At 40.3% G+C, this 20003-nt stretch overlaps 1 protein-coding gene across 5 annotated transcripts in view; it reads left to right on the top strand.

The window, feature by feature from the left end:
* The window catches only part of ptprub (protein tyrosine phosphatase receptor type Ub), a 141021-nt gene that overhangs the window by 37085 nt on the left and 83933 nt on the right, over positions 1 to 20003 (top strand). For 3 of the 5 annotated variants that reach the window (XM_076109507.1, XM_076109506.1, XM_076109503.1), the window contains exon 2: positions 6687 to 6815. In XM_076109507.1, the coding sequence (XP_075965622.1) occupies positions 6687 to 6815 (129 nt within the window). Of the gene's footprint in view, positions 1 to 6683; positions 6816 to 20003 lie in introns of all 5 variants that reach the window. The other 2 variants (XM_076109505.1, XM_076109502.1) reach the window with 1 other exon arrangement.

Here is a 20003-nt window from a genome sequence, read left to right as displayed (position 1 = left end):
TGTTTGCAGCGGGTAGAGTGCATGGAGTGACTTAGAGCTACAGTACATGAAACTCTACAGTGAAACCAAGGTAATTATTGCAGAAAGATATTTTTAAAGGCTGACACCTTTATGTGCAGAAACACCAGTTCTATCATTGATTGGCCGATTGTGACTGAATAGCAGCACTTTACTCATCATGCTACTTTATTTCATGAAGGACTCGGCTCACAACGGTCAATTTGCCCGTACAGACTTTCTAAAGTGGACACAGAGCAGATTATGGCACATTCTGCGTATATTCTTTTATGTTTACTGCATTTACTTCTCCACTTATTTGATACAGAATGTAGGGTTGGATGATATGATGATAATCAGTGTGAGACTATAAAAGAAAAACATATTTTGCTGTTACATTATTACCATGGAAGGCTTTGCTGTAATATCTCTGGTTGTATTGCAATGTTTCTGATCATTGAACGGGAATGATTCATGGTAATATTGTATTCTTATATAGTTTTAGCACTGATGTGACGAAGCATCTGTATTTGTCAGGTATTTTATTTTATTTGCTGGATTAGCCAAAACAGACATTCCCTGCTGTTTTTTATTTTAGAAAATTATCCATTGACATTGTGAAATATAATGTCATAGTCTGTCATAGAGGATTTTATCAATGTTGCATGTCATTTATATTCATATATATTCATATTCCATCCCTGCGGCCCAGACCTGGATGGGTCTTGTAACATGCCGAGGATTAAAAATAAATTTTTTATGCCCCCAATAAGTTGTTCTGTAATACATTTTATCACTTGAGCATATGTTCAGCAGATTTGTCACATACAGCTTTTTACTATCTCTGTGGAGCTGATTTGTTACTCGAACAAGTACTACTAATTTACAATCTGTTCAAGTATTGCCCTGTGGTGTTGGACTCTACTCTTTTATTCTGCTCACTCTACTACATCTTTTAGAAGCCAGTGAAAAGATTGACTGCAGTGTTTTTCAGATCAAAAGATTGCTTTCTGTATTTAATGACAGATCATTCTTTTTCTTTGAAATATTAGAAAATATGAAATAAGAAGTGTACATTTTGAAATTGCACTTTGATCACAGTCCACACTTGACCATATAGATTTAAAATATCAAAACACTGTTGTTGATACTGTGGGTCGGGGCTCAGCCACTTATTTTTATTTGATAAACTTCCTATTTTGCTGTGTTTGATTTATTCAAGTGAAAAGTTGTTTGAATAGTCACACCTTAAATAAGCTTAGGCCAGCGTCCTTCTGCTTAGAACATATGCAAATAAAGGGGATGAGCAAAGACTCTGACAATATCCACTGTGCATAGCTGACACTCCAATTAGATAGCAAGGCAAGGGATTATACAAGTAAACAGAGAGAGAGAGAGATACCCAATCTAACACGATGGTCTACACGTGACACTAACAACTGATATGTGCAGAGAGAGATGCAAAGCCTTGATTAACTGCACATATAAAACTAGGGAACATTTTATGTATCCCTTACAAATGTGGAAGCAAATTGGAGTGTCTGGTAAACAAGTTGCCACTTTGTTTTTATGTCCTTCTGAAATCAAAGAGGAGCTACTGCATCCATCCTCTGACCGTGTAGCTCATCGCTTCCACTGTGTAAATCTGAAGTTTATTTCGGTTTGCTATAAAATCAGAGAGATTGTGTATTAATTAATTTATGGAGTGATCTGTGTTGGTCCACTGTAAAACACTGAGATTTGTGTTTTAACAGAGTGACAAAAATCTCTCTCACCCGAGTCTTTAAATCCCCCCCCCGTCAACATCTCTAGACCCTTCTCATCTCGCTCCCTCCCGCTCTCAGGTATTTCTCAGTGCATGGCTGTACTGCATGCAGGGCACCGCAGCAGGCCGATATGGCCCTGCTGAGCGCTTTGAACAATGTTTTCGACTACATCCTTGAAACTAGCTTGCTTCCTGGCTCGTTAGAGAAAAATTTGATGAATCAGTTCTTCCGTTTTGCTTCCAAGAAGAGGCACAGCATGTCGTTTTTGTAGGCCTATACCTGACATATTCAAAATGATTGCAATCCTGGCAAGTAGATCAGACGCATTGGTTAGCAGTCTCACAAACATTTTAACCATATGGGCCTTATCATTTGCTTTAATGTGTTCCCCAGAATTCATTTCTCCAAGCACAAAACAGTGACATTGAGTTACTATATTTACAAAAGAAATAAATATTGTTATGAAATGTACAAAGCCATACATTTAAAGTGGAGGTTGATTTATATCAGCAAACAGCAGATATTCCCAGTTCGCTAACAGCTAACTGTGAAACATGTCTTAACCTCAGCCATAAAATCTTGGCAGTGTCTGACTTTGCACTGGTCATTGCACTAAATTATGCTGCAATTATTCAGGTAAAACATGGCCACTGACAAATCCACACACCCATTGGTCCTTCAGGAGTAGCTGAGGAGGGAGTGTGTTTTGTCATAATTGATTAGCTGGATCCCTCCCAGTGTGCTGTGAGGAGATGACATTCCCGGGCAGCGCTGGCCTCGCGTCCTGGCTTCCTTCTTCTGGATGATGAGTCTCTTGTAGGGAGGAGTTTACAGGCTTCATTTACCGAAGCAGCAGGGAATAATATAGTGCCAGCGTTTGGATGTGTCAGGTCCCATATCTCTGGCTGTTCCATTAGAAATAGACCCCAGTGTGGGACAATTAACCCCTGGCCTCAGCAGCAGATCTGTGCAGTAACAGCCCAGCACGGGGCTATAAATCAAACCCAGAGGGAGAAACCCACAGTCCTTCCCCTGCTGGTTGGCTGCTACTATCACCCAATGGACTGAGCTTACACGATGGTAGATATGCTCCAATGTTATCGTATAATCACCGGAGGTGCATGCGTGATGTAATAGGTTGGCTGTAGGCAAGGGCACCCTGAGTGTGTTAGTGCTGTAGTGAATACACCATCTGGAGAAAGTACACCTTATAGCACCTGTAACCCTATGAACCAAACAGCATACAACTATTTTGGTATCTCATGCTGCTTTCTTGCAAGACGCAAATGATTTTCCATCGGAGAAGATGGTTGTCTCAAAGAGCACCCAGCAAGATCGTCTTCAGCTCCTCATATAACGAGCTCAATATTCCTGATTCTTCTTTTGCCATTTCTTCCTACAAATTCACTCATCAAATAGCGGCATATACAGTATATCCATATCCAATTTTTATGCCGCCAGAGGAGTTGTGTTTTCAGGTCGTCCGTCCGTCAGTTCACCTGGGGATGTCAGAGGAATGCATGGAAGGAATTTCTTTCAATTTGGCACAAACATCAGCCTGTACTCGAGGACAAACTGATTAGAATCTGTAGGTCAAAGGTCACTGCGACTTGACTTAATTTTCAGATGCAGTGCATCTGGTTTGCACTGTGCTTGTGCATTAAAATACATTCTATTTAACATCAAAACCACACTGTGATGGGACCTGCGTATATTCAATTGAATTAATGCCTGAAACTTGCAAACAAACAGATATGCAGCACGAGCTAGAATGCCCAATACCCCTCTAACTCTAAACATTTTCAGATGCTACACACTGTATAGTCCAAGCCACTTACAGTGGAAAAACATTCACATCAGAGTCGTGGTGGTAACTTGCAGAGTTTGTGGAAGGTGTTTGCAGCGGGTAGAGTGCATAGAGTGACTTAGAGCTACAGTACATGACACTCTACAGTGAAACCAAGGTAAAGAATGTCTTGGTTTAAAACTGCAGAAAGATCTTTTGCAGAAACACCAGTTCAATCATTGATTGACTGATTGTGACTGAATAGCAGCACTTTACTCATCATGCTACTTTATTTCATGAAGGACTCGGCTCACAACGGTCAATTTGCCCGTACAGACTTTCTAAAGTGGACACAGAGCAGATTATGGCACATTCTGTGCATATTCTTTTATGTTTACTGCATTTACTTCTCCACTTATTTGATACAGAATGTACGGTTGGATGATATGATGATAATCAGTGTGAGACTATAAAAGAAAAATATATTTTGCTGTTACATTATTACCATCGGGGGGGCTTTGCTGTAATATCTCTGGTTTTATTGCAATGTTTCTGATCATTGAACGGGAATGATTCATGGTAATATTGTATTCTTATATAGTTTTAGCACTGATGTGAATCTGCACTGATGTGAATCTGTTAGAATCTGTAGGTCAAAGGTAACTGTGACCTCACAAAACACATTTTTTTGCAATAACTGATTAATTCATATGCTAATTATGGCAGTTTCACACAAATGTCAAATACTATAAAATGATGAAGTGATGACATTTCGAAAAGACACGGATGTAAACAGCAACACGACTGGTTGGCGGAGGCATACAACCGCAAAGCGGTAATTCTAGTTAGTAAAGGAAGTTCCTTAGCTGCTTCACAATAAAAGCCCTAAAAACTAACAAGCATAATGACATGATGAGTAAACTTAAAGGCATAATGAGTAGGATTTTTCAGTTTCGGCTTGTTAACGCAACATTCAAAGTTGGACCCTCCTCCCCGGCTCCACCACACTAGCAGCGCATGTGCCCTGGTTGTGGTTGGTGTTATGGTGCTCGGCAGCAGAGTTAAAGCAAACTCCCGATTCACACTCATTGTAGAACGAGTTTTGTCTGCTTTGTGATTTGCCTTGCTATATTTGTGGGTTGTTTGTGCTGTGTCTGCCATTTGTATGTGTCTGCTACGAGATACATTACGCACACATGGCACGGAGCTTGGGAAAAAACATCCCAAAAAATCCTTGAATATGTTCTGTTGAATCGATCAAATACAAAAGGTGGCATCAAATGCTTGGTCCTACAGCAATTCTTGAGTCAGATATTTTCTCTATTACGTTAGCAAACAGGGATACTTTTATGTATTTATTTTTTATAGCTGTTCCTTTTTAAAGGGAAGCTTTAAAGACTGATGCATCGAAAAAGATGACATTTTATTGAATTGTTTTGTTTTTTAGTTTCTTTGCTGAAAGACATGATTGTATTTTGCAAACAATGCAACGATGCATGGTATCGATGCCAAAACCCACATTTTGGCATCGAAAATTCTCAAACAGCACGCAGCTCTATCATCGTCTTAATTGCGTCCTCCATTTTAATTTGGCCCATAACATACCAAACCAGCCATCGCAATGACCCGTTAATGACCGGAAGCTGTGGCTATCTTGTACAATGGTAGTAAAAAAGAGAATTATGTATCCCCGCTACAGTTTAGCAGGCGTTTTTCTCTGCAGCCTGTCATATTGAGACCATTTGTTTAATGGCAGATTAGAGAAAAGAATGAGCAGCAATAAAGCTGCAGACCACATGGGTCACCTTCAGGAGCTTTTCATAGTTATGCCTATCATTAGCATGTCGCGTCTCGTGCTGTCCTACTCCAATTATTACTGACACAGGCTCTGGTCTTATGACTGCGCAGTTCAAAATGCCCGCTGTTAGACTGTAATTCTTACACCGGCGGATTAATGTGAAATATGGCAACAGATGCAGAACTGAAGCACATTATTCAGGACCCAAGGACCATTAAAGCCATAGCTATTAAATATAATTTGAAAAAATTAGCTTTTTGGCGCGTGGAATAGCAGGTTGTGAGGTATTATGATAATCACTACATTCCCCAGGGTGCCTGCTTTCCTCAAATGTTATTACTATTTGTATGCCTGTGTGCATGGGCTTTGGGATATGTAGTCTTGTTTGTGGATGCTTTATGAGAGGGGTTATTCTGCTCAGATGCAGGGGCAATTATTGCTTTTGCCAGGGATTTTGTTCCTTTGTGTGAGTCTGAAGTAATTATAGCTCATTGCTTGGTTTGTAGTTGGTCTGAGAGCATGTGTGCACATGTGGACACATTGACACACAATCCCGTGTGTATGATATGGGGTAATAGAGTCGCATTCAGGCTGATATTGACCATTCAAACTCATACTCATCTTCACAAGTGCAAAGAGTGGAATATTTGTCTTGGAGGGCCACACATTGCCTACTAGTCAGTGACTACACTCAGGTTACTATAATAATCTATAACACTATATTTATTATAGTGACCCTTGTGCAGCCTTTGATACCGGAGCTGAGCAGCACCAGCTCTGTTTCAAACACTGGTGGCAGCAGCATTGCAAAGCGGGGTTGGCTCAGTTGGGTTGAAATGTTCACATCAATAGTAAACACAGGTCCTTGCTCTAGTCTGAAAGGGCAGCGAGGTGGTCAGTGTGGCTGCAGGCCGCACATTTCATTGTCAGTGGATAAAGTGTACATTTAGTGCAGAAAAGAAGACATCTTGGTTGTATGACTTTTATTCCAGTTTCCATAAGAGGAGGAGGTTCAGAGGAAATGAAAGAAATGAAGCACCAAGGCTCTGTTATATTTAAGAAATTGTGATAACAGATTCATTTTATCATTTTCAATCATGCATTCCAACATTCTTGCTGTTTTAAGGGGGGGGGGGGGGGGGGGGGGTCTGGGACTGACGGTCGGACAAAATGAGCAATTTGAATGAAAATAGAAAAGTGATTGCACCCCTACTTTCTTTCTGTCCTGAATGTGTCTCAGTCATGTGTGAGGTAAAGCTATCTCGTTGAAACCGAAAAAACCCATGCTGTTTCTCTCATTGATGGCCACTGTTTCAATTTTCCTCTTTATTTTCAGCAGCTGGCTGCACGTTTGAAGAGGATTCAGACCCCAGTCTGTGTGACTTCACCCAGGGGGAGGACGATGACTTTGATTGGCTGCTCTTTCGGACGTACAGTTCACCTTATGCCAGCCCTGACCTCCTGCGAGGTGAGTGGTCCTCTCTTCTACAGTTCTGTACTTGACTGTTTTTCAGGCTGCAGCCATCTTGTGTAGTTAGATCAGATGTCTGTAGGCATACCGATTAGACAGAGCAGACTAGGCGCTCACTATAAATCTAAAAACACATCAAGTACGAGTTTATGGGGCACAATACTAGGGGCTATTTTTTGAGACATGCCAGCAGTTGGTCTGTGCTTTAGTTTCTTATTATATTGTCTGAGAAATAAAAAATACTTTTGTTTATGAGGCCAACATATCAGAAAAGTTTGACTGTATGCAAATCAGCCTTTTTAGTTGTCCATTGTCCATTATGCTCCAGCTTTAATGAAACACTCAGCCCAATCTTGTCTGCTTTCTGCTAACCCCAAGGATAATTTTATGTTAACCAGCCTCACAGGACTAATATAAACTAGCATTTTCCTGCCATCATGCTCTCTACTGGTGGTTGCCAGAGGGAGATGGCATGCATAGTTTATAAGGCGCTGCTCCATCTCTGCATTAACAAATACCTACAGGGATCTGACAAAGAGAAGAGTGCTGTTTCAGCTTCTCAGCAGAAATATCAGTGGCAGCAGCGGGTTTTCTGCTGAAAATACTTCTACTGTGGAAACTTGCGTCCCTCGGGTACAACCAATCAATCAATCTATGATATGGTAATGAGGATTCTGCCAATTCTTGACATGACAGAACATGCATTTAAAAAGGGAGAGAAAGAACTTGCATGTTCAGTGGCAGCAGTAATTTTACAAGTGTGGAAGAAAGGACTGACATTTAATGTGGCAGATATAAAGATAGATAAACTAAGAGGAGCAGATGTACAGATTACAATCAGAAACTGGAGATCATCTTAAAATAAATAATTGTAGGCTTTAGGAAATACTCCTAAGGCCTACAATAAAAAAAAAAAGGTATTGACATGATTAGCCTTTGAACAGGTATAAATGGTGTTATTTTTAAAAGCTGCATGGTTGTGATTTTGATTTATAGGACAAAAATTAGTTCATGCCCGCAGGCTTCTATATCAAAATAGAATTGTGAACTTGATAAATCCCAAATTTAATCCTAAACTCTTAAAACTCCACATCCACATCATCATTCGAGGGAGAATCTGCCTGCAGCCACCAGCCAATTCATGGCAGGCGATGGGATAATTAATACTTTTCCCTTTGGGTTTAATTAAAACTTGCTGCCATGGCATTTACAGTGATTGAGGGCCTTCAGTGGAACAGACTAACACAAGTGGAATGAGGCAGGTACTGTAATCTGCACATGGCAAGAAGGCGAGAGAGGCTCCGGGCATCAACTCTCGATCGATCAGTTCGGAGAACCACCAGACAAATTACGTTTGAATTATTATCTGCTCATCCTTCAGCCCCGCACTAAAAGCAGTGTATTACCCATGTTCATTGTAAAGTGACAGCAGTCACAAATGTCTACTTGGTTGAACTGATTAGAGTCTGGTGGTCAAATTGTCACTGTGACGTCAATAACTCGTATGGTAATTCTGACAATTTCACACAAATGTCTACGAGGATAAAATACTGACGTTATGACATTTTGGAAAGCCATGGATGTAATCTGCGACTTGACTGGTCGGCAGAGGCATACAGCCGCAAGGCGAAAATCTTAGTTATTCCCCATCTCTCTGGCTTAATCCCTGGGTTGACTTCTAACCATGTATCACATTGGGCAGCCACGGTGGTGGGGGGACAGACAAGAGTTTACGAGATGAGGCTATTTACATTGGAACAGTATTAACTTTGTGGGGCTGAGAAACTGGTGTCGAGGGAAGATTAGTAAACACAGCTGAGATAGCTGCAGCTTGTGACTCCCAGGAGAAATTAGAGACTACCGCTCCCATGAAAGAGAAAATAGTCTTGGGGAAGAAAAAAAGATAAAATGCAGTGAGGTCTTAATAGGAATGGCCCATTATTTTTATCACATTCTCCTTCATTTTGAATTTGATCCGAGATGTCGGGTGGCCATTGATAATCTTAAATTCTTTCGCTGTTTATGAATCCGTGCAGGCTGATGACCTTGTAAAGAAGAATGTGTCTGCATGTCAAGTGTGCCTCGTGTTCTGAAAGGCAGATTCATTATCTTGAAAAGTTATGGGTCTGCTGCAATATCCATTATAGTGGAGTGGAGTGGCCTTAAGGGAAAATCCATTAAAGACTTGATCAAGCTTAAAAAGCAGCTTATGGCAATGTATCTTGCTTTCTTGGTTCACCTTGTTCTGTGCTGTAATTTGTAATTTCTTCAATAAGGTCAACAGATCAGACGTGTTATAGATATTGCTACCGTAGCTGCAGTATTGATTAAAAGTAACATCAACAGTAAAGCTTCATAAGTAAAAATCAGGAACAAAAACACGAATATAGGCTTTATACATTTGTTTTCACATATACAGTAGTCCTCCCCAAGACCTATAAACAGACTTTGATATGTAAAATCTGTGGAATTTGCCTTTAAGTTCAGTGATTGGTATACCGGTATGTGAGAGCTGCTAAAAGGTCCCTATTCAACCCTCTGTGTAAGGTGTTCGTTCTTGTTCACTAAGCACTGAGCACACAAACATTCGCTCAGTAGCTCACCTCAGCAATGATACAGACTGTGTCTCTCAGATATGCAGAAAATGGGACTTTAGCTTCCAGCTGAGTTATACATAAATTCTCTGACAGTACTGAGTGTTGAAATATGCTATTTCTTTCCTCACCATGTGTTGCATGCTGATCTTGCAAATCCCGCTCTCTCCTCAGCTTTTCTTCTTTTTTCATTTGTAAATGTCTCCCGTGTTGTCCAGCCTTACACATACAATGAAGGTAACTTTTAAAAATGGCTCGGATCCAGCTCCATCTGCGTGTTTGTACATCACGTTGGAACAAGCTACTGAGTCAATTGATTGGCTGTTTTATTAGCTACTAGCACAGCAGATCCTTACATAGACATTCTGAATGGGCTCTAAAGTTTGATGGGACCTCAAGTCTAAGGAAGGTTATGGCCAGGTCAGTTGGCACATACTGTAGCAGCAGGCTCAATGTAATGACCTTAACAGAGCTAATCCATACAGTGAAACACACGGACCTCCATCTGTATCTTCGTCACCCTGTACCAGTCGGCTATGGAGGGCAATGTCATATTTTCTGCCCTTTCATATCTGTCACCTCTCACCCCTGCCTGGCCCCCGGGCGCACACCGCGGACCGGCTGCACACGAGTGCGTGTGCGTCATTGACATCGACCCGAGATTCATAAGCGTCTGTGAAAGGATGAGGCAGAGCGAGGAGACGGATACATCTGCTGTCGGAGCGGCGTTGTTATCAGAGCTGACCAGCCATCCTCACTGGTTTGAAAACTCTATTACACTGCCTTCCTCCACCTCTCCCCTCTGGCAGTCGGCATTCTCCATATATGTGCACTATATATTATCTCATTTATAAGGTCTCCATTTATTGTAGGCTCCAAATTCAGTTAGTTTTGCTCGTATAGCTCTTCACTTTTGGACACACAATTTATAGCTTGTTGATTTGCAGCTTGTATTGAAACAGTGCACCGTGTTATAGATATCTGTCTGCTGTTATCAGTCAGATTTGATCAACCTGCAATTTTTCCTACCAATATTGCACTTGTGATTTAGATTGTGTTTATTTTCTATAAATTAAACTACAGGCCTGTAATTGTAATTCATTTAGAATGAAACTATATGATTGCACCAAGCACGATCAGAGACTTAACTCATGTCCACATAAATATGTCTGAATATATTCATGTATTTATATGTTTGTAAATAGTAATGTTGCTTGTTGTTATGGACAAGTCAGAGAGAAGTCAACTTGTCAGTAAACCTGCCTAGTTTTCTAGAGAAGCATTGACAAATTATTGAAATATCGTTTTGGAGGTATACTTGACATTAATAACAACAAATTCATATTAAATATAATCATGGGATTCAAATGTAGCATTATAGTTATTGATAAGAGCTGCATGGTTGGCCACTTATGGTAACAATAACTAACTGGTGAGTAAATAAATCACCTTGTAGATGCTTAAGCTAATGTTAGCGTTAGCGTCGCAGACTGAGGCTACAAGCTGCTTAGCCCTGAACCCTTGAGGTCTCATTTCAGAGCTTTTAAGTTGTTACGCTTGGCGTTAGTGATTTGAGAAATATTAGTTAGAATGTGCTTGTTATTAACAGTTAGATGACGTCATTGTGTATTATGAGAGCTCGATATATGATTTCATCACGATATGATTCCATTGAAAGATTAATTGTAAAACTGAATTATCGCCCAGTCCTAACTCACACAATTAACGCTAGAGATCAGCAAGAGTAAGCTAGATGTTGAAATGTGCTAACTGAAAAAATAACAGCCCATCCCTTCAGGCCTCCCTCCAAAGCCACTCCCCCAAAACACATGAAAGCAAATATAACCCTAACCCTTATTGCTTCTTAATCAATTTCCCAACCAAGCTTTTAACGTTAAATAAATCGACAGTTACCATCTTAAAATTGCACTTGCGATATCAATTTCGATACCTCATTACTGTCTCATAGCATGTCGTAGGACAATAACCTGTTTTTCAGAAACGTTTCTCTCTAAAGTGATGAATATATTTCTAATTATGTTATCATTAAAAAATGATTGAGGAACTGAAAGGAAGAGCGCATATATGGAGCTCGAAGACAAGTTAAATGGAAAGTCATATAATGGCTTCATCAATGTATCAGCTTCAAGGTTAAAGCTGATGATGAATGAAATTAGGGATGAAAAAAAATGGTCTGCTGTGTACTTTTAGGGACGGTATTGCATCTTTTGTTTATGACGAGGAAAGGAACTGTTTCACATCTTTTTCATACATAGTTCATTTATCATTTAACTTTACAGAGTTAAATGAGGACTACAGAGGTTACAGAGGACAATTATTCCCTTGAAGAGAGTCGTGTCCGGTCACGTGCTGTTGATGGTCTGCAGGGTTTTGCTCCAGCCAAACGTCCCACCAGCTGATTTCAATAATCAACTCGCCTTCGGTCAGAAAGGGAGGAACTAGTTAGTAAAATCGGCAGCTGTAGTATCTGGTGGGAATGAAAACCTGCAGTCTTATGTGGCTCAGGACTGGACACCCGTGGCTTCGCAGGGATAATTGCTCACGACTCATTACCTCAAGGCAAAGAAGATCATGTTTATTGATCACTAATGTATAATATACTTGTCTGAAAGCTCCGGCTACTTTGCCCGTCACTACACAGAAGCTTTTAAAATATAACAAATTAATTAAATTGTTATTCAGGGAAGCGGTCGCCAGCTCACGTTATGCCTTTTCAACAAGAAATAGAGGAATCATTAATGTGAATGAGAGAGACACAATTGGGAAGGGCTTCCAGAGCGGACATTGTGCCAGTCGCCGAAGCCTGCATTCTAACTGGTGTATACTCTCCGACCAGCTCTTTTGCTCTCCATGTTTTGCTCGCCCACACACATACACCCAGGTGATGGGTAGGTATGGTAATGCAGCACCGATTTGGCTGTCGTTCCCAGTCTAATTAGTGTCGCTTTAGAGGGACAGCGAGAGGGCTTTCTTGTGTAAGGTTGCGGGTTTAACAACATAATTGAGGCTCGGGAAGCACACTCGGGATTGTAGTCAAATTGTTAGTCACCTTAAACTCAGGTGAGATGAAGTGGTCGGTCACTTGAAGCATAATAGTTCAGCTCATGAAAAAGGTCATCAGGTTGACAACTGCAAAATATGTTGCAGCATCTTAGCTGCAGGAATTGGGCATTTTGGATTTTGCACACACATAATTGGCCCTTTTTGACAGACTGGAGTAGCGGGAGATTGGTTGTTTATGTTGCTGTTTAAACAATTTCAGCACAGTTTGTTGAGGAATTAATAGCAAAGCAAGCTGAAATGGAGGCTTATAACATCAGCGTGTGAGTAGTGTAGCTGTTTTAATATTTTCTAAATGGTTAATGGCTTCAATATAAGTTATTTAAGTGATTTAAATAAATGTATTAATTTGCGCAATAACATTTTTGTTTGTAGATTGGGAAACTCAAACCAAACTTTAGGCAATGTATCAAACAGTTGTGAGATGTGTAGGGTGGTTATGGCAGCGAAAAGTCAGAGGATCAACAAAATCATTAGGATTCATCTTCTGGGAATGTCTGTCCAAACTGTTGTGCCGATCTATCTAGTAGATGTTGAGATAGCTTTCTGGATAAGTGAAATGTTTGAGCTCGTGTTGGCACTCGAAAAAAAGTCACCAAAGTCATTAGGATTCATCCTCTGGGGACCATGAATGCCTGTTCAAAATCGCATGGCAATTCATCCAGTAATTGTAATTGTAATTTAACTAACAACAAAAATGTCAACCATGTTGTCGTTCAGAGAAATTTCTGTCGATCACTAAAGTCAGTGAGCGTTATCCTCAGGGGACTATGGATGTCTGTACCAAATTGTTGTGCCAATCCATTCAAAAGATGTTGAGATATTTCGGTCTTGACCAAAGCCTCTGCCCAGCTGACTGGCACACTGACATTACCGTCCATAAAGCCATGCTGCTTGCGAAAGTTGAGGTTTCAACCAATAACAGAGATATGCTAGTGTGAGACTCTACTGTTGAATTCAGTTTTAATTCAGATGAGTTGTCCTATACAATGTTATACACACAATATTATTACATATAATAAAACACAAAACCCATTTAGATGTGCACAAAAGATCCCATCGCAGTTTCAGAGTGCGCTCATTGCTCCACTGCCACCAACACTACGGACTATTAATGATACATTTTTCTAATAGCTTCTAAAGTGTAGAGATAATATTGATCTGCAAGTTAGTATTAAGCTCAGAGCTCAGCATTTTGGTCACAGGGATGGATGCTTGCAAAAATGTCCAGAATTCCAAATAACTTAATCCAACCTAGGCTCTCTGTTCCTTTCTTTGGAAGCAAAAGATTAACGGAATTGAAGCATCTTTTTGAATTAAATGAAAACCCTTGAATTAAGACATTTCTACTCCTGACTGCTGGCTTTGAACATGCTCTTCAAATATTTAATATAAATAAGTGTTCTTTCTTCTTCAGATATCCTCCTCCTTTCTGCTAATCACATATTCACTCTCTGGTGATCTTGAGATTGGAATAAGCTTTGTATGTGTGCCTGGTGTGGATCATTTCAGTACGTGTATTTGGACATTTCCCAACTTCTGTGCACTCCTCCTCTCCTCTGTGGGCACGCTTTGCTCCAGGGCTCTCTGAATGTTCACAGATCATAGGCTTGTGGGCCTTGACAAGTTGTTAGAAACCAGCACAAATAGATTCCATGTACCAGTTAAAATGCTGTTTGTGTGTATATATATATATATATTAGAAATTGAGGAGAAAAAGTTCTGCATTCATATATCACAACAACTCATTCATGACCCATCCTGGGCTACATTAGTTTTAAAAGAGGGGAAGTCTCTGATCTTTTGTAAGTACTTGAACACAGCAGATAAGATGTCAGAACAAGATATATGAAAATCTGTTACTTTGATGAAGATATTCACATTTTTTACGGCTCCTGTGGCTCATCTTTGCTCAAGCAAAACACCTAAGGATGGTCCCTAATGTTCACTTATTTTCATACTGTCAACCTTTTTGCTTTTGTTTTTGCACTTCATCATTACATTCATTGATTGATTGATTACCACTTTATCTTCTCCCCCAAACATTAGCTATCCTTGACCATATAGTACCTCATTTCTGTAATATGCATGATGCATTTCATGCCTCGGAAATGAATTACGCTGGACTTAGAAGGTAGTTTTACTTCAAGGTCATCTTGGCGACTGTGGCTAAGTGGAGAGCAGGGCCGTCCTTCAATCAGAGGGTCGGCGGTTCGATCCCCGGCTCCGCTAGTCGCATGTCGATGTGTCCTTGAGCAAGACACTTAACCCCAAAATTGCTCCCGTAGCTGTGCCTACGGTGTGATAGAATCTGAATTGTAAGTCGCTTTGGATGACTGTACTGTAATCTTGGTTTGGATGTGTATCAGTGGCCACAAGGTAGCACAGATGATTTTGGCTGAAAGAAATAATTATTCCTGGATCAAGCAGGGTAATCAAGTTTTGGTCAGATCTTAGCACTTACAATGTATTGTTGTTGGGTCATTGTAATGTGTTGCATTCAAAGTATGTTTTTTTAGATTGTGCTTAATAAATCATTCTTACATAAAACAGATATCCTTTGCATGTAGCGCTGCAATTAAAGATTAGCCATGCGGTGCTTTACTAAAAAGTTAAATAAATGCTTAATAAACTAAACTTATTGAACTAATAAGCTGCAAGAATGGAGAGGTGGTGTATGTAGCCTTGTCAGCAGATATAGATACAGTCAGCCTCCACAGGAAATTCTACTAAGAGCAAAGCTAATGTCAACGTCAAAGCGTGGCAGTACTTTAATAATGACAAAAAGTTCAAAACTTGAGTCAACCCGGTTTATTAAAATTCTAGACAGACTCATTTTGCTATGGGATCAGAACATTGCACTTAATATTGCCAACTGGCTGACTTGCTATTTGGATGATATTATTCTTCAGCGCTTTGCTTTATTTCATTGTTCGGCTGACTGCTTTTCTAAGGGGAAATAAAATGTTGTAGTGTACTCCTGTGAGAGTGTGAAGTAACCACCGTCTGCTTATGAATGCGGTGCCCTGTGTCCCTCCGGGACCATGATTCATACTCCAGAGGTCCCACTGGGAAAACCGGTTGTTCCTTGAAGGATTCACAAAGTGGCCTCAGCTGTGCAACAGCTCTTTCAAAGCATCTAGACAACCAAGCACCATCACACTTTCAATTTATCAGAATCTGTCTGTCTTATAAAACATTTACAAGCTTTGTTTTAAAACACATATCGTTGACTCCTCTAAAAAGTAACTATCTGTTCCGTATTTCTATCAGCTGTCACTGTGGCTGAGGATCTGATGGATGTGTCATTTAGACTGAAACTCCAGCGTATGCTCTTAGTATCCTCACCATAATCGCTGTGAAAAGTGCTAAATAATGGCAAAGATAAACATCCCTGCAAATCGCATGAGCTGAATTTGTATGCAGTCATTGATCTTCTGCTGTGAGACTTAATGATTTCAGTGTATTTTCCTCTGCAGACGTAGTGGGTGGCAATCCAGTTGCCAGGAGGGGTTCTGAGTGTAGGTTATTTCATCTCCATTTGTTGGAATAACATTGATTTGAGACGTAGGATCCTCTTGAGTTGGCATCTGGTTTGGAGACTCATGAAGTGCCTTTAGGGAGGGTCCTTCAGGGGAGAAGAAGGTGGGGGACAAAACATTTCATTCCCCTTCCTCATGTTCTCTCCTCATCGCTCATCCATTCCTGCCATTGTCATTCACACACTTCCCCTTAGGTGCAATTTAATTCAGCAGTGTTACCATAATAAGTCTTGTCATGCACAACACTCTGTCAGTAATTGATATGTAGGCACTGCTTCTGGGTGGAGCCATTTGCATTAAATCGTGTTAACTGATATGATAATGAATGTGAGAGGCCTGATGCAAGCAGAATGTGTAACTGGAGATGGATGGCTATTTGAATTATTAACAATAACTAATATATTATATCAGGTCTCAGGGGTCCAAGGCTCAGGATCGGCCCGGCTGCCTGGATAGAAATAGTCTGAATTACATCTGGCATCTCCTTCTTTATCTTCCTCTTTATCATCCTCATGCCCACCATTCTCTTTCTTTCCCTTTTACGTCGGTTGGTATTTTAGTTAGCAAACAAATAGTACATTACATTACATTACAGTCATTTAGCAGACGCTTTTATCCAAAGCGACTTACAATTCAGATTCTATCACATTTCGACACCGTAGGCACAGCTACGGGAGCAATTTTGGGGTTAAGTGTCTTGCTCAAGGACACATCGACATGCGACTAGCAGAGCCGGAGCCGGGGATTGAACCACCTGCTATCCACTTAGCCACGGTCGCCCCTATTGGTATGCAGTAAACACTGCATACCAATTATATAAGGTATTTATAAGGTATTTAAAAAACATTACAGAATTTACACAGACACGCATGAACACAATAGGACATGTACTGTATATACAGTATCAATATTAACCAAATACAAAGCTGCTTTACATGGTGATTTACATGGAGATCTCACACTAGGTCTGTTTACTACAGTTATTGTAGTAAACATTTAATCCGATATTTATTGTCTAGCCTCTACATAATCAATAAAGGGTGTTATGGAAAAGCTCAATGGAACCTCGTAAACTGAATCTGAGTTTTTCTAGTTTAAATTGTTGCATAACATCTTTGATCAACGGAAATTAGGAGACAATGCCACACCCTGAACTTTATAAGATACATATATAGATGCTGAGTGCACACCCTTCTGTGCACCAATAACTACTAACCAATGGCCAGGTCCTCCTCCCAAGCCGATTTCAGAAAATCTAATGATGAATCGAATTGATTGGACATATAGTTATAGATGTTTGATATCACCTCCTTAGACGAAGAATCCACAGAAAACAAAGACTCCATCTGGGTGCTATGAGGTGCACTAGGAAAGGTAGTCATATTGGATTTAATACAGTTATGAATTTGTAGAAATCGAAAGAAGGTTTGAGGCGGATTCAATTTATTGCACAGTAATTCAAAAAGAGGGAAACGTGCCATTAATATGACGATCTTTCATTTTTATAATGCCATTATCCAGTCCATAATTCAAAGGCGCTTTCTAATAGAGAGGGATGGAAATGCACGCAGAGGAGAAAGGAGAGAATTTCCATGCCATACAAAATGCTGTCGTATTTTAGTACAGATTATAAGGGACTGTCTTACAGGTTTAGCGTTGGCACATTCCAATGGAATAGGAAGGGAGGAGAAAAATAGTGCACCAGGAAATGAAGAACAACATGAGGTCTGCTCAATTTGCATCCAGGCAGGTTGATCATTTAATTCAATGGCCTGATCCCAGAAAGAGAGAGACCTCACCTAATAATACTGAAAATGAAGCAGTCCCCATGCCTTCGGTCTGTTGGTCTTTGTTAAAAGCCCTTTCTAGTTCTAGGGTGTTTCTTATTCCAATTAAAACGGTTGATTTCTCTATCTAGTCGTAAAAAAACGCAATATGACAATGACGAAGCATTCAATAAATATGGGGAGAATATTTATTTTTACATTAACTCTCCCTTCCAGGGACAGAGGGAGATGGGACCAATTAAAAGATAGACCTATTCACGACCACGCCCAGGTATTATGAAGGACTTTCCAACCAACTTGAATGAAAATTGGCAGTATGATCATTTCTGTGCCACATTATTGACGGGGAACAGTTCACTCTTGGATAAGTTACGCTTGTACCCAGAAATCCTACCAAACATCCTCGGCACAGACATGATATATAATTCAATTGGATTTCTGACAGACAAAAGTAGGTCGTATGAGGAGCGAGCTAGAAATATGTGTAAAAGGAGAGGTGAGATGATATGTTAGTATTCTGAGATGTGTTAGGAGGAAGATATTTCCAGCATGGTTTTAACATTTTAACAGAGGTACCTTGAAAGGATCTAAGTGACAAAATGTCTGTTATGCGTCTGTCTATCATGTGCCAATCTGTTTAGTATGCTCTCCATCTCTTTGCTTTTTACCAGACTGCAGACAATTAGCTTCTCAAGCTTCGCCAAACTTTATTATTCTCCATTTACTCTCATGAAAGGCTCATTTCCTTTCAAATGAGTTATTACTGTATTGAGGACTTGGATGACGAACAGACACCAAAGTGGACTCAAACAAAGATGAATTCACTGCAGTGAAGTTCGGACTTTCTAAAAGTAAAAATTAATCTTTTTTCAAAAAATTACCCTTCTTCATAAAAATGATCTTAAATGACCTAGAGAATGTACGATCATCCTATCATAAGTATTCCAATGGTTGTTCCAGCAGCCTCCGAAATGAGAGATATTCATTTTTAAGGAATGGCTTGTGTGCTTTCATGGGTTCTGTAGGATTGCTTCATTCTATTCCTCTCTTACAGTCGCAGTCATTACTGTTTTTACTGCCTCCATCAAATCCGTTCAGTACCTCCTACCTTCAGAAATATTGACTGCAATTATCCAGCGAGAATGGCATAAAACAGCGACTGTCTTTTGCGATTATGATCAAAATGCGGCTGCAGATGCCTGCGCTAGCCACAGCTTGAAGCCTCAAAATTGCTCTGGGAAAAAAAAAAAAAGAAGCTCTCAGTATTTGTAGCATAACAAAAAAACATCAAAAACGCTGAAAAGGTGGCTCCATCGTGGCATCGTGGTGCCCGCTTTCTCTGTGTTGTTTGTAATTGCAGCGAAGAGCATGTCCCTCCGAGGAACACTCCCAGGTTGTTACAGCTAATGACTGCTGGGGGTTCTCCACTAGGAGCTGTCTGACAGCATTTGCTCGGATATTAATATTGGACGACGAGAACGAAGATGATGGCACGCGCTGTAAATTGGTGCCACACAAACGCAACGCATGCATAAATGAACTTGGCACGTGCACTCGGATGCACACCATCACGCATTCATAGTATGCTGACTTTTGTTTTGCATATACAGTAATTGATTAATGTAAGGAAACACGAGGCCGCTTTGCCTCTGTGCCAGTTTATGTGAGTTTTCAGGCAATGCCATAAAGTGAAATCTGGAAGCTCTGCATCAGTTTTATTGTGACAGTACAATTATGAAGTTCCATCTCCCACTGCTATGGGAGCTGCTTCCTCGTCACCTTGCTAAGGGCCATGCTCTCTAAAGGGAGCTATAGAAAAAGCTATAATCATAACTTCAGTGGAAACTCATATTCTTTTATACGCTTTGCTCCTTGTGTTTTTCATTGCAGAGAAAACAGAGAATTTCAGAATCCAACTTGTGGGAAACATAACGTTTCTAAGGCGTTCTCGTGAACATGATTCCTGAAGCGAGGCGAAGCCGCTCCTTTTGTCTTCTGATGTGTTCTCTTTGAGGTGTCAGGGACAGTCTGTGGTGCTCAGCTGGATGCCCCCTACACCGCTCCAAAATGCTCCCACAAACAGCTGCGGGATTTGCACATCGCTTAACCTAATTTATTTGAGGCCTCTTTGGGAGCAGAGGAGTCAGATCACACGCGCACACACACACACACACACACACA

The sequence above is a fragment of the Anarhichas minor genome, unplaced genomic scaffold (genome assembly GCF_050575085.1).
Source record: "Anarhichas minor isolate MPS153535 unplaced genomic scaffold, ASM5057508v1 ptg000041l, whole genome shotgun sequence".
NCBI classification, from domain to species: domain Eukaryota; kingdom Metazoa; phylum Chordata; class Actinopteri; order Perciformes; family Anarhichadidae; genus Anarhichas; species Anarhichas minor.
Note: the sequence above shows the minus strand (reverse complement) of the source record. Positions and strands in the feature narration are given on the sequence as shown.